The sequence below is a fragment of the Oncorhynchus nerka genome, linkage group LG27 (assembly GCF_034236695.1).
Source record: "Oncorhynchus nerka isolate Pitt River linkage group LG27, Oner_Uvic_2.0, whole genome shotgun sequence".
Taxonomy (NCBI): domain Eukaryota; kingdom Metazoa; phylum Chordata; class Actinopteri; order Salmoniformes; family Salmonidae; genus Oncorhynchus; species Oncorhynchus nerka.
Genome location: NC_088422.1, coordinates 55,279,126 through 55,294,546, shown reverse-complemented (window position 1 = coordinate 55,294,546; position 15,421 = coordinate 55,279,126). Strand labels below are relative to the sequence as shown.

Here is a 15,421-nt window from a genome sequence, read left to right as displayed (position 1 = left end):
TGATTTGAGCAGTGTGAGTGTCGCACATGCACTGTCATGGGGTCCGGGGCTAGGGGTGCAGCACTAAAGTGAAACTGCTAAGGGTTGGCAGGTCTGAATTTCTTTCCTTGCTTATGAAATGCTCTGCTGGTTGCAGTAGCAGCCTTGAGTTTTCATGTTGATGGAAAATAAACCAGGGACTTGATCTTGGGATTAGATGCTAGACTCTGGCACTTTATATCTGGAACAACTATTTAACCAAGAGCAGATTTCACTTTTATCTCTGCCTTACAGTACCACATGTGGAAATTCACTTTTTGTCAACAAAGAGCTTACCCATGATGTTTTTTATTTTATTTATTTCACCTTTATTTAACCAGGTAGGCTAGTTGAGAACAAGTTCTCATTTGCAAATGCGACCTGGCCAAGATAAAGTGTAGCAATTCGACACATACAACAACACAGAGTTACACATGGAATAAACAAAACATATAGTCAATAATACAGTAGAACAAAATAAAACAAAAAGTCTATATACAGTGAGTGCAAATGAGGTAAGTTAAGGAAATAAATAGGCCATGGTGGCGAAGTAATTACAATATAGCAATTAAACACTGGAATGGTAGATCGGCAGAAGATGAATGTGCAAGTAGAGATACTGGGGTGCAAAGGAGCAAAATAAATAAATAAATACCAGTATGGGGATGAGGTAGGTAGATAGATGGGCTGTTTACAGATGGGCTATGTACAGGTGCAGTGATCTGTAAGCTGCTCTGACAGCTGGTGCTTAAAGCTAGTGAGGGAGATGTGAGTCTCCAGCTTCAGAGATTTTTGCAATTCGTTCCAGTCATGGGCAGCAGAGAACTGGAAGGAAAGACGACCAACGGAGGAATTGGCTTTGTGGGTGACCAGTGAGATATACCTGCTGGAGCGCGTGCTACGAGTTGGTGCTGCTATGGTGACCAGTGAGCTGAGATAAGGCGGGGCTTTACCTAGTAGAGACTTGGAAAACCACACTACAGGCTGATCCAACTTTGATGTAATGTCCTTAAACCAAGTCAAAATGAGGATCAGTAGTGTGTGTGGCCTCCACGTGCCTGTATGACCTCCCTACAATGCCTGGGCATGCTCCTGATGAGGTGGCGGATGGTCTCCTGAGGGATCTCCTCCCAGACCTGGACTAAAGCATGGGTGGATGGAGGATGGAGCGAGACATGATGTCCCAGATGTGCTCAATTGGATTCAGATCTGGGGAACGGGCGGACCAGCCCATAGCATCAATGCCTTCCTCTTGCAGGAACTGCTGACACACTCCAGCCACATGAGGTCTAGCATTGTCTTGCATTAGGAAGAACCCAGGGCCAACCGCACCAGCATATGGTCTCACAAGGGGTCTGAGGATCTCATCTCGGTACCAAATGGCAGTCAGGCTACCTCTGGCGAGCACATGGAGGGCTGTGCGGCCCCCCAAAGAAATGCCACCCCACACCATGACTGACCCACCGCCAAACCGGTCATGCTGGAGGATGTTGCAGGCAGCAGAACGTTCTCCACGGCGTCCCCAGACTCCAGACTGTGTCACGTCTGTCACATGTGCTCAGTGTGAACCTGCTTTCATCCGTGAAGAGCACAGGGCGCCAGTGGTGAATTTGCCAATATTGGTGTTCTCTGGCAAATGCCAAACGTCCTGCACGGTGTTGGGCTGTAAGCACAACCTCCACCTGTGGACATCGGGCCCTCATACCACCCTCATGGAGTCTGTTTCTGACCGTTTGAGCAGACACATGCACATTTGTGGCCTGCTGGAGGTCATTTTGCAGGGCTCTTGCAGTGCTCCTCCTGCTCCTCCTTGCACAAAGGCGGAGGTAGCGGTCCTGCTGCTGGGTTGTTGCCCTCCTACGGCCTCCTCCACGTCTCCTGATGTACTGGCCTGTCTCCTGGTAGCGCCTCCATGCTCTGGACACTACGCTGACAGACACAGCAAACCTTCTTGCCACAGCTCGCATTGATGTGCCATCCTGGATGAGCTGCACTACATGAGCCACTTGTGTGGGTTGTAGACTCCGTCTCATGCTACCCCTAGAGTGAAAGCACCACCAGCATTCAAAAGTGAACAAAACATCAGCAAGGAAGCATAAGAACTGAGAAGTGGTCTGTGGTCACCACCTGCAGAACCACTCCTTTATTGGGGGTGTCTTGCTAATTGCCTATAATTTCCACCTGTTGTCCATTCCCTTTTGCACAACAGCATTTATTGTCAATCAGTGTTGCTTCCTAAGTGGACAGTTTGATTTCACAGAAGTTTGATTGACTTGGAGTTACATTGTGTTGTTTAAGTGTTCCCTTTATTTATTTGAGCAGTGTATATACATTACCATTTTATAAATGGTATAATTTTGATATTACTGCATTTGACCACTAAAGTCTAGCTTCACAACATGCTTCACTGCTTTGATTGGTGCAGCTAAACCACCAGTGTCTGTCCTATAATGAACAGGCACCCACGAAGGAAAATTCAAGGAACTTGTTTTAGTATTTTGTTGTGCGGTTGTTACATTTGTATTGGTGTTTCGTGTCCGATGCAACGTGCATCATGAGCAAAATCATTATAGCCTATCATTTAACTTCACCTGTGAGAACCATGAGCACGGGCTGACTTGGCTTTGCTGTACCTCTGCCGAAGCCTGCTTATCAAATGTTACACTGTGTCCATTACAATGTAGACAAATGCTTGTCTGTTGTGGAAGATGCCAAAAATGTGCAGATAATAATAGATGGCGAGATCAAAGATACTTGTTTCCATCTGTGGTGAAGTTTAATACGGTGTAGTAAAAAAACATAAGGTTAGCAAAACAGCTCGCTAAGGTTAGCATGTTAGCTAGCTACACTGAGAACTGTCAGTTCCCTATTTGTTGATCCACGCCACATGGAAATCACGTTGAACGTAGTTTGATAAGCCTGCATGGGGTGACAGATGGGCGGGGTTTGCACTTATGGGACTACTGCATTGGTTCCATTGCGCCAGCAAAACGTGATATAGAGCAGCTAAATTATTTAAAAGAAAACGAGTACTATTTGATCCCAGGTCTGAATGGTGTTTGTCCTATGATTTGTGACCTATCTTTTTGTTGGACAATGACAACCTAACCCTAAGTTTCCCTGACTTTTTCCCACCCCATCAGTAAGATCTACTGGACGGACTGGGGTAACACTCCTCGTATCGAGTATGCCAACATGGATGGCTCCAACCGCCGCGTCATCGCCGACACCCACTTGTTCTGGCCCAACGGGCTGACCATCGACTACGCCGGGCACCGTATGTACTGGGTGGACGCCAAGCATCACGTCATCGAAAGAGCTGACCTTGACGGACGGAACCGTAAGGCCGTCATCAGCCAAGGTAAGGACACCAGGGAACCAAACACAGACACACACACACACACAGGCCATGTTCGAAATTGTTCTTGCCTACAGCTTAATAAAAGTGTATACTGTGAACTAATCATATATTGTTTAGTAAAAACATATGCAGTAAGCAATAAATATCAACATACTAGGCTCATCCATACTGCCAAAGCGTCATCTAATGTGCAATTGGGTTGTTACCCACCATTCATACACACACACACTCACAAATCCAATCAAACTTTATTTGTAAAATGCGCTGAATAAAACAGGTGTAGACCTTACCGTGAAATGCTTACTTACAAGCCCTGTAACCAGTTCAAGAAAGAATTAAGAAAATATTTACCTAATAAACTCAAATAAAAAATAATACAGGTACCGAGTCAATGTGCGGGTGTACAGGTTAGTCGAGGTAATTTGTTCATATAGGTAGGTGTAAAGTGACTATCCATAGATAATAAACAGAGAGTAGCAGCAATGTAAAAACAAATTTGACAACTCCACGTTATTTGTTCATCAGTCTTATGGCTTGGGGGTAGAAGTTGTTAAGGAGCCTTTTGGTCCTAGACTTGGCACTCCGGTACCGCTTACCGTGCGGTAGCAGAGAGAGCAGTCTATGACTTGGGTGACTGGAGTATATGACAATTTTATGGGCTTTCCTCTGACACCGCCTAGTATACAGGTCCTGGATGGCAGGAAGCTTGGCCCCAGTGATGTACTGGGCCTTACGCACTACCCTCTGTAGCACCTTGCGGTCAGGTGCCGAGCAGTTGCCATACCAGGCGGGAATGCAACTGGTGAGGATGCTCTTGATAGTGCAGCTGTAGATTTTTTTGAGGATCTGGGGACCCATGCCAAAACTTTTATAGTCTTCTGAGGGGGAAAGGTTGTTGTCTTGCCCTCTTCACGACTGTCTTGGTGTGTTTGTACCATGATAGTTTGTTGGTGAAATGGACACCAAGGAGCTTGAATCTCTCAAACCTCTCCACTACAGCCCTGTCGATGTTTATGGGGGCCTGTTCCGCCTTTTCCTGTAGTCCACGATCAGCTCTTTGTCTTGCTCACATTGAGGGAGAGGTTGTTGTCCTGGCACCACACTGCCAGGTCTCTGACGACAGATGACAAGTGCCTGGATTAGGACCTGCGACACTTCCTGTGTGAGGAAAGGTTGTACTCTACGGATGTTGTAGAGCATGAACCTACAGGAGCAAGTCACTTCTTTGACGTTTGCAGAGAACAACAGGATGTTGTCCAGGGTCACGCCAAAGTTCTTTGCACTCTTGGAGGGGGACACCGTGGAGTTGTCAACTGTGATGTAGTGGGCTTTGAGCAAACAGACCTTCATCGGGAGGAAGAGTAGCTCCGTTTTGTTGCGTTTGAGGTGGTGGGCCAACGTCCAAGCTGAGATATCTGCCAGGCACGCATAGATGCGTGTCGCCACCTGGATGTCAGAAGGGGGGTAAGGGAAGAGTATTTGAGTTGTCATCCGCATAACAATGATAGGAGAGATGTGAGGATATGAGTAAGCCAAGTGACTTGGTGTATAGAGAAAAGAGGAGAGGTCCTAGAGCTGAGCCCTGCGGCAAACCAGAAGTGAGAGCACTTGGTGCATAAACAGATCCTCTCCACGCCACCACGCCTGCCAGGTAGGATGCAATCCAGGAGTGTGCAGAGCCTGAGACGCCCAACCCTGAGAGGTTGGAGAGGAGGATCTGATGGTTCACAGTGTCAAAGGCAGCAGATAGATCTAGGCGAATTTGAACAGAGAAGAGAGAGTCAGCTTTGGCATAGCAGAGAGCCTCTGTCACATAGAGGAGAGTGAGCTCAGTTAAATGAGCCGTTTTGAAACCTGACTGGTTAGGGTCAAGAAGATCGTTCTGAAAGAGATAACAAGAGAGTTGGTCAGAGACAGCACACTCAAGTGTTTTGGAAACAAAAGAAAAAATGGATACCGGTCTGTGGTTTGAAGTCAGTGCTCAAGTGTTGGTTTTTTAAGGAGGGAAGCGACTGGCCATTTTGAAGTCAGAGGGGAAGCAGCCAGTGGTCAGGGATGAGTTGATGAGGGAAGTGGTGAATGGGAAAATATCTCCAGAGATGGTCTGGAGAAGGGAGGAGGGGATTGGGTCAAGTGGGTAGGTTGTTGGGCGGCCAGATATCATTAGTCGCAGGATTTCATCCGGAGAGAGGCAAGAAAGATGTCAAGGCCTAAGGTAGTTCTGTGTGAGTGGGATCCTTGGGCTCATGAATGAGTAGTGGACGTCGTCAGCCTTTTGTTTTCAAAGTTGTTTGCAAAGAGGGTTATGGAGGTTGGAGAAGTGTTTCCCTGGGTTGGAGGCAGAAGCTTGAAATTGATAGTGATAGAAGGTGGCCTTAGCAGCTGGTACAGAAAAGAGAAAGTATAGCGGAGTAGGGCAGGCACAATAATAATATAATCGTGTAACTGACAATTATGAATAATAACTGAACTAAAAAACATAAATCGTCATCATTGTGGATCAAATCTTTACAGCCCTGAAGAACAATGAATACACTCTCTGCATTTTTAAAAAATGTATCCAAAGTGTTTGACACGGTTGATCATGAAATATTACTTTCTAAATTGCATTAATACGGTTTTCATGATTATACATGTAATTGGCTATATAGTTAAGTTTATGATAGAGAACAATTTGGTTATGCATTGAGCTTTGCATCTACCAGTGCCATGATATCCTGTGGCGTGCCGTGCCACATGGTTGAATAATTAGACCTGTTATTTCTAATCTATGTCAATGACCTTGCTGCTGTGTTTTCTACTGTACTTCCCATTTTCTTTGCTGATTATACCAATTTGATTTTATCACACAATCATTTTATCTCACTAATTAATAATGTCATATTCACTGAATGGTTCCAGATAAACAAATTATCTTTAAATGTAAAAAGAAATCCCAACTTTATTGTATTCACTAGTAAGGATAATACATTTTGTAAAAAAAAAACAAATGTGTGTGAATTAAATGGAACCAGTTACATCCACTAAATTCCTCTGAGTTCTAATTGATGAAAGTTATCCTGGAAAGATCATATTCAATTTGTCCGATGCAAAGTGATAAAATCTGTTGGTATCATCAGAAAGATTAGTGATTTGGTTCTTCAGGCTTGCTTCCTAACTTTATACAATAGATTAATTTACCCATATCTTATTTATGTAATATTGTCTGGGCAAGTACATATGCCTCCTACCCAATGTTCCCTCAAATTTGTTTCGGCACTGAGCGCACACTTGAAAGTTGTGACAATGTTGTGCCACTGAGGTTGTACCCACTTTAAGTTACAGTTTTAAGTAGTCAAGTAGGCTACTGTGGCTATTTGATCATAATGTAGGCCTACCTGAATGGCCTACCTTAAAAACTATGGAGAAAAATGCACCCCATAACATTTTAACATGGAAATAGCTGTTCTATCATTCAGCCTACAGTAGCAGCCAATGTGTCATGTTCAATGCCTACATTCCATGAGACTATTGGAGAAAAAGAGAACATGCAGGGCTTGACGTTAACCTGCTTATCCACTTGTCCTTCAGACAAGAAGGGGACTGAAAATGTTTGATGGAAGAAACCACTCTACAAAATAAAATTCATTATTATTCCCATACCATGATTACAAAGAATCAGACAAATTATGCTACGTTCTGCCTATTGGGTACTTATCTCATTTAAGACCTTCTCGAAATACAACACTTCCCCTTTAAGACATAAAAAAGCTCTTTACCTGACTAGATGGCTAAAAATGCACACATTTTGTGCTCTTGTTGGAAGCAACCACTCCCAAATTGTTGACTAGAAATTAGCTATAACTGGGGTAATAACTCACTCACTTGCAAAGAATATGAACAAATGTGAACATGTGGCTACATGCAGCTCTCACTAATCTCAAAACAAGCGCATCTACTCATGACCACTCATACTGTAGCCTAAACACAGTCCAGTTCAAAGTGAATTGCACAGATCCATATACATATGGTTATTTGCATATAGGCCTACTGCAGCTCTGATTGGTTATGGCACACTGGTCTGTGTAGAGTATGGGCCTGAGTCTTGCCTGTCAATGCAGTAGAATCCTACTCCAATGCACTGCCTACAAGAAAATCTCTTGTACAGTTAGTTTTGTATACAAAATCTTGCGTAGATTGTTTTATTTCTGTATATTACATTGAAAGTGGCTAATATTGCATAGATTTGATAACAATTCCCACAGTAGAGCGAAGTTGAAGTGAAGTTGAATCTCGTGCTTCTCTGCGCAGGCTCATATTTCTTCTGCGCCCACGCACGCACACAGCTTAGAGGGAACATTGCTCCTACCTACACAAATTACTCCTCTGCACCTTTGTTAATATACTCTATATCTTGTCTATTTACAACATTAATGTACACCAATTATGCACTTCTTTTCTACAAATAGTCATACCTCCCAGACAGTTTACCTAAAGCCTTCAATGGATTCTTCCAGGTTAATTCTGAAATCCATCTATATAATGCAAGACACTGCAATAACCTTCACCCTCCCCACTGCCACACCTCACAGTCAATTCTTTATCAGATATAGAGGTACCATACTCTGGGATTCTTATCTTCACATTGCCAAAACATCATCATCCCTCAATAGCTAACTTCAAGTAAAGACTGATGAACCAAATTACTTAGTCATCTCCTCCATATACCCTAACTCTCACACACTCTCATACACACACACATTTAAACAAAACAAGAATATATATTTTTTTTTCGTGATTACTGATCAATTAATTTATTTACATTTACATTTAAGTCATTTAGCAGACGCTCTTATCCAGAGCGACTTACAAATTGGTGCGTTCACCTTAAGACATCCAGTGGAACAGCCACTTTACAATAGTGCATCTAAATCTTTTAAGGGGGGTGAGAAGGATTACTTTATCCTATCCTAGGTATTCCTGAAAGAGGTGGGGTTTCAGGTGTCTCCGGAAGGTGGTGATTGACTCCGCTGTCCTGGCGTCGTGAGGGAGTTTGTTCCACCATTGGGGGGCCAGAGCAGCGAACAGTTTTGACTGGGCTGCGCGGGAACTGTACTTCCTCAGTGGTAGGGAGGCGAGCAGGCCAGAGGTGGATGAACGCAGTGCCCTTGTTTGGGTGTAGGGCCTGATCAGAGCCTGGAGGTACTGAGGTGCCGTTCCCCTCACAGCTCCGTAGGCAAGCACCATGGTCTTGTAGCGGATGCGAGCTTCAACTGGAAGCCAGTGGAGAGAGCGGAGGAGCGGGGTGACGTGAGAGAACTTGGGAAGGTTGAACACCAGACGGGCTGCGGCGTTCTGGATGAGTTGTAGGGTTTAATGGCACAGGCAGGGAGCCCAGCCAACAGCGAGTTGCAGTAATCCAGACGGGAGATGACAAGTGCCTGGATTAGGACCTGCGCTGCTTCCTGTGTGAGGCAGGGTCGTACTCTGCGGATGTTGTAGAGCATGAACCTACAAGAACGGGCCACCGCCTTGATGTTAGTTGAGAACGACAGGGTGTTGTCCAGGATCACGCCAAGGTTCTTAGCGCTCTGGGAGGAGGACACAATGGAGTTGTCAACCGTGATGGCGAGATCATGGAACGGGCAGTCCTTCCCGGGAGGAAGAGCAGCTCCGTCTTGCCGAGGTTCAGCTTGAGGTGGTGATCCGTCATCCACACTGATATGTCTGCCAGACATGCAGAGATGCGATTCGCCACCTGGTCATCAGAAGGGGGAAAGGAGAAGATTAATTGTGTGTCGTCTGCATAGCAATGATAGGAGAGACCATGTGAGGTTATGACAGAGCCAAGTGACTTGGTGTATAGCGAGAATAGGAGAGGGCCTAGAACAGAGCCCTGGGGGACGCCAGTGGTGAGAGCGCGTGGTGAGGAGACAGATTCTCGCCACGCCACCTGGTAGGAGCGACCTGTCAGGTAAGACACAATCCTAGCGTGGGCCAGGCCGGAGATGCCCAACTCGGAGAGGGTGGAGAGGAGGATCTGATGGTTCACAGTATCGAAGGCAGCCGATAGGTCTAGAAGGATGAGAGCAGAGGAGAGAGAGTTAGCTTTAGCAGTGCGGAGGGCCTCCGTGATACAGAGAAGATTTATACATTTATAAATAGTTTTAACAAACCTTATTTTTTTTTTACTTATTGTATATAGGTTTTTTTGTGGTGTGGTTTTCATATAAGCCCTTGGGCTTCCAACCACACCTGCACACACATTATTAAAAAAACATTTAAAAAATCTGTATTGTTGTCAATCACTTGTTTTCTTTGGTGGAAATAAATAAATACAAAATAAATTTGCAATCAGACAGTTCAAACAGCAATGATATAGATGAGGAAAACGAGTGCTCCTCTGTCATACCTTGTGGAATTAATCAATAATTTCCATTAAATTGTACAAAAAAATCAGCACACTCACATCCACACAGCAATGAATGCATAAATATTGTGACTTGGAACCAAGGGTGTGTGTGGCCCCCCAATGGTGGAACAAACTCCCTCACGACGCCAGGACAGCGGAGTCAATCACCACCTTCCGGAGACACCTGAAACCCCACCTCTTTCAGGAATACCTAGGATAGGATAAAGTAATCCTTCTCACCCCCCCCCCTTAAAATATTTAGATGCACTATTGTAAAGTGGCTGTTCCACTGGATGTCTTAAGGTGAACGCACCAATTTGTAAGTCGCTCTGGATAAGAGCGTCTGCTAAATGACTTAAATGTAAATGTAATGTAAATGTGTGTGTGTGTGTGTGTGTGTGTGTGTGTGTGTGTGTGTGTGTGTGTGTGTGTGTGTGTGTGTGTGTGTGTGTGTGTGTGTGTGTGTGTGTGTGAGTGAAAGACCGTGGGAGACATTATGACAAGTGCAGATCAGTGTTCGGTGGATCATCACCACTCCCGACACACTTCACCCTCCCCCCGCCCTGCTGATTGGGCCTAGCATTGCTGGCTCACCCAATCTGGAAATCAAAGCTGAGCTACCCTCTGTTTATGGGGAGAGCGGGAGCCATGAGATTTGTCCCAAATGGCACCATATTCCCTATATAGGGCACCCTAATTCCCCCATTGGAATCTGGTCAAAAGTAGTGGACAATGTAGGGAATAGGGCGTGATTTGGGACATAGTCATTGGCTTCACCACAGCCACAATTCCACTTGGTATTCCAACTGGGCAGAGAGAATTCCAGCTCTGCAGAGGCAAATCAAACAGTCTTGCAGCGGTGTAGAAGAGCACACGGTCGTAACAAAGGGAGACTGGAGTGGAGGTCCTCCTCAGTGTCCATCTAAAAACAGAGGCGATAGATGGGTATGTTTGCTTGTTGTCACAACCTGGTCCTGTATGGCTTAGTTAGCAACGCCAAGGACTGTAGGTTAGATTCTCGCTGGGGTCATCCATACAAAAGATGTATGCAGGCATGACTGTCGATAGGCTTTTTGTCGACCAAGATTTTTTAGTCAAGCAGTAACAAATATATATATTTCTGATGGCACACGAGTCACCTGTCTGAATTTTGCATGTCTCAGTGGGCTAATCATGATGGCACACCAGTATCACCAGTAGTACATTTACCGTTAATTCCCATACTTTCTAATCTACAATGTTTGTTTGGTTAAGGTCATTTCTGTTAATGCATTCAAAATTTTACCACTTTTACTATTCTCATTGTCGGAGTGGACACGTTGTTTGCGGACTGCAAAACCTAGGCTACACTTGTGAGGAACAAGTTTTGGTTTATTTAATTTCCGAGTTGTCAATTTATTCATTGCATTTTATTTGTAAGGCTCCGTCCGGTCAATGTTGAGTAAGGACGCACTCCTGATTATGCATAGACTAGACTACAAATGTAGTCCTATAAATGTGCCCATTTGGGGATCTGATAGTATTTCTGATTGTCTTAACTCACCACCACTGTGGATCTTCTCAAAGTATTTTTTTTCTTCACCTCAAACAGCAAGTAAACAAAGTCAGTTTTTATATCCATTGAGAATTACAATAGTTCCTCAACGTAGCCTATTTAAAAAATATTTCAAGCTCTCTTTCGATAACCACTCCATTCTCTACTTGTTGTGAAAGGGGGAAAAAATGTTGTGCTCTGATCCGGTGGAAATGTCATAAAATAGGCCTACCACAAAGCTCATCTCTAAACTAAGGACCCTGTGACTAAACACCTCCCTCTGCAACTGGATCCAGGACTTCCTGACAGGCCTCAGCACAGGTGGTAAGGGTAGGCAACAACACATCTGCTACGCTGATCCTCAACACTGGGGCCTCTCAGGGGTGCGTGCTTAGTCCCCTCCTGTACTCCCTATTCACCCACGACTACGTGGCCAATCACAACTCCAACAGCATCATTAAGTTTGCTGACGACACAACAGCGGTAGGCCTGATCACCGACAACGATGAGACAGCCTATAGGGTGGAGATAAGAGACAACAACAACTCCCTCAATGTGAGCAAGACAAAGGAGCTGATCATGGACTATAAGAAAAAGAGGTGCTAACAGGCCACCATTAACATCGACAGGGCTGTAGTGGAGAGGGTTGAGAGTTTCAAGTTTCTTGGTGTCCACATCATCAACAAACTGTCATGGTCCAAACACACCAAGACAGTTGTGAAGAGGGCACGACAACAAGAGACTGAAAAGATTTGGCATGGGCCTCCAGATCCAAAAAAATGTCTACAGCTGCACCATCGAGAGCATCCTGACCAGTTGCATCACTCCCTGGTATGGCCACTGCTCTGCATCTGACCGTAAGGCACTACAGAGGGTAGTGAATATGGCCCAGTACATCACTGGGGCCAAGCTTCTTGACATCCAGGACCTATATACTAGGCGGTGTCAGAGAAATGGCCAAAAAATTGTCAAAGACTACAGTCACCCAAGTCATAGACTATTCTCTCTGCTACCACACAGCAAGCAGTACCGAGTGCCAAGTCTAGGACCAAAAGGCTCCTTGTCTACAGCTTCTACCCCCAAGCCATAAGATTGCTGAACAGTTAATCAAATGGTCACCCGGACTATTAACACAGCTGCTCGCTGATTGTTATCTATGCATAGTCACTTTACAAATTACCTCGACTAACCTCTACCCTTCGCACATTGACTCGGTAACACCTGTTGTATTCGGCGCATGTGACAAATCAAATGTGATTTGATTTGATTACTTATCCGTTGCGCAAATAGCCTACAGCTGTGTCTGTCCGGAGCTCACTGGCGCAGAAAACTCGGAGGGCCCAGAAGAGTTTTTTTAGTGCAAGCTTCAGTCCAGACAAAGTTGATAGTTGATACAATGCATAGCCAATATGGGATTTATACAGGATGTTTTCTACCTGCAGGCTGCAATGTTTTTATTTTTTGGCTTTATGTTGGATATTTTTACAGAGTTGGCAATGGCAATAGAATTTACTTTTAGAATTTTGATCAAACACATGATAATGATTTTGAGATACGAAGACTTTATTATAAATGAAATGAAACTGTTCCATGAACATGTGCATTTGAAAATCGTAACTGGCACGCAGATCGGTTCGAAATGGTAATATAACTTGGCACTCCAAATGGAAAAGGTTACCGACCCCTGGTGTAGCCTATTACCAGCAACTTCAGGAGCTTAATGGCAGAATCTGCAAAGGCCAGCAGTAGCTGAAGGAGGAGGGTCGGGAACAGGTTTTTTTCTTCTGGTTAGGCTATCTTGATCTCTGGCTCCTCTTGAGTCATTTGTCTGTCTTAATTATTTAACACGTTAGAATAGGAAAAATGAGTGACCTAAGCAACTTTGAGCGTGGTTTGATCTTCGGTGCAAGGTGCGCTGGATCCAGTTATCCCATAAACAAACGCCCTCCTGGGCATTTCACGCTCGACAGTGTCTAGAGTTTACTGAGAATGGTGCAACAAACAAAAAACTTCCGTCAAACAGCTTGTGATGAGAGAGGTCGAAGGACAATGGCAATAATCGTGCAAGCTAACAGGCAAGCCACAAACTGACAAAGAATGGTGCAGTACAACAGTGGTGTGCAGAACGGCATCACGGAACGCACAACTCGGCGATCCTTGTCATGGATGGGATATTACCGCGAACAACCACAACTGGTTCAACTCCTATCAGCTAAAAACAAGAAGAAGTGGCATTAGTGGGGGGGAGAATAGAAGGAATGTCTTTTAGGAGAGGAAAGGGAGGGTTACCCACTGCCCTGTGTGAGTGTTTGATTAGAGGAGGAGGGGTGTGTGAGGGGTGATAGGAGGAGGAGGACAGGGGTGTAGAGGGTACCCGTCCAGCCCTGTGTGAGCAGCCTTTATTGATGTGTGCTCTTGGGATAAAAACCTGTAATTGGCCCTATACCTCCACTAGGCCCTCTGTTTGCTCAGACAACAGGCAGAACAAATGGGACGCGTGCCTGTGTGTGTATGCCTGTGTGTGTGTATGCCTGTGTGTGTGTGTGTGTATGCCTGTGTGTGTGTATGCCTGCCTGTGTGTGTGTGCCTGTGTGTGTGTGCCTGTGTGTGTGTGTGAACGCATGCATGCCTTTTTTGTGTGCATGTGCGCATCTGTGTGTGTGTGGTCGTTTGAGAAACATTTGGAGACATGCCAGTTCTTTGTCATGGTATCTAGTGAGTGATGTGGGTGACACCCTTATCCTCTGAGCACACCTGTGCACCTTCGGGGGCGAGGTGGGGGTGGGCAGTAAAGGAGACAATAGGAGAGGGGGGTATAGCGAGGGGTGTTGTGGGGACAGAGAGGGATAGAAATGTGGGCTTTTTTGGAGGGGGGATGAAAAGTAGGTAGGGGAGAGACAGAGAAGGACACAATAGAGCGAGTGAGGGAGATAAGGAGAAGAGTGGGGACAGAGAGGGGAGAGGTTACATGTGGGTGGGTAGACCCCTATGGAAGATTCCCTGTTGCCTAACAGCTGCTGGCCCAGCTATCCCTTAGACCAGAGACAGAAAAGAGAGAGTAGACCCACATACCACCAGTGTTCCTGCTATCTGCCCTTGAAAGAGAGAGGAGAGTGTCAACCCAACTCGGACTCCCCTTCACACTCATGTCTAACCATGTGTCTCCTTGAAGATAACATCAGTAACACACACACCAAGTATCATCTTCCACACACCTGGAGACCTAAAGAAAAAGATAGACAGATGGAGAGAGAGAGTGAAAAATACCAATCTTTCCCTGAAGCTAATGTTTTTTAGTTTTTTTTCTGAGGGGTATGATACTTTAAGTATGTATCTGAGTATTCGTTTACATTAAGAGTTAGATAATATCTTCTCCTCTCTCCCCAGGTTTGGTCTTTCACCCCTCTTCATTTACACCCCACTGTAAAACCCTGGTATAAAATACTAGACCTGTGTAAGACCTTTATGGCAGAAAGCTCACCACAAACTGTGCACCACCAACAGAAATAAACAAGGTGAAAACGATGTTCTTTCCATCCATCAGTTGAGCGTATTCAGCACTCTCTGAGGTTCTCTGTGCTTCGCCAAAAATGTAGGCAATCTGGCCAATAGGGCCACTTCAGCTGGGCTAATGAATGAATAGAGGGACAATGGTATGGAAGTGTTCCACATATGTTCTCCACCAAGACTGTGGCCCTATTTAAACGACCAAATCATTGTTCCCTTCCTTCCTTTCTTTGATCAATCCCTCCCACCTTTCTTCAAGTAGTCAAACAGGGACTTCTTCTCAGAAGAAATCTATAGAGCTAGCATTTAACTCCCAAAGCTTATGTCATTAGCGAGTGGCTAATAAGAAACAGGCTAACTCCAACCAGCTCTGATTAAGGCTGAATACAATAGGGGACACAAATGAAAAGACAACAACATTAACTCGTTCTCATTTGATGGCGTGAGGAAGCAGATCTTGTCCAACTTTGTGCTATTTTGCTTTGAAGATAATTGTTCCTTTACTCCAGATTGGTTTTATTTGGTGTTTTGTTTTAGTTTGTGGAGGAGCTGTTTAGGGATTTGTGTGTGGCTGTGTGTTGATTTTGTTACTGCTCCAATGGGTGCTTGT

General features: G+C 44.9%; 1 protein-coding gene across 3 annotated transcripts in view; it reads left to right on the top strand.

Moving 5' to 3' along the window:
* Nucleotides 1-15,421, top strand: part of lrp4 (low density lipoprotein receptor-related protein 4) — a 234,348-nt gene that overhangs the window by 180,462 nt on the left and 38,465 nt on the right. For all 3 annotated transcript variants that reach the window (XM_029638670.2, XM_029638669.2, XM_029638671.2), the window contains exon 14: nt 3,162-3,379. In XM_029638670.2, coding sequence (XP_029494530.1) covers nt 3,162-3,379 — 218 coding nt within the window. The remainder of the gene's footprint in view (nt 1-3,161; nt 3,380-15,421) is intronic.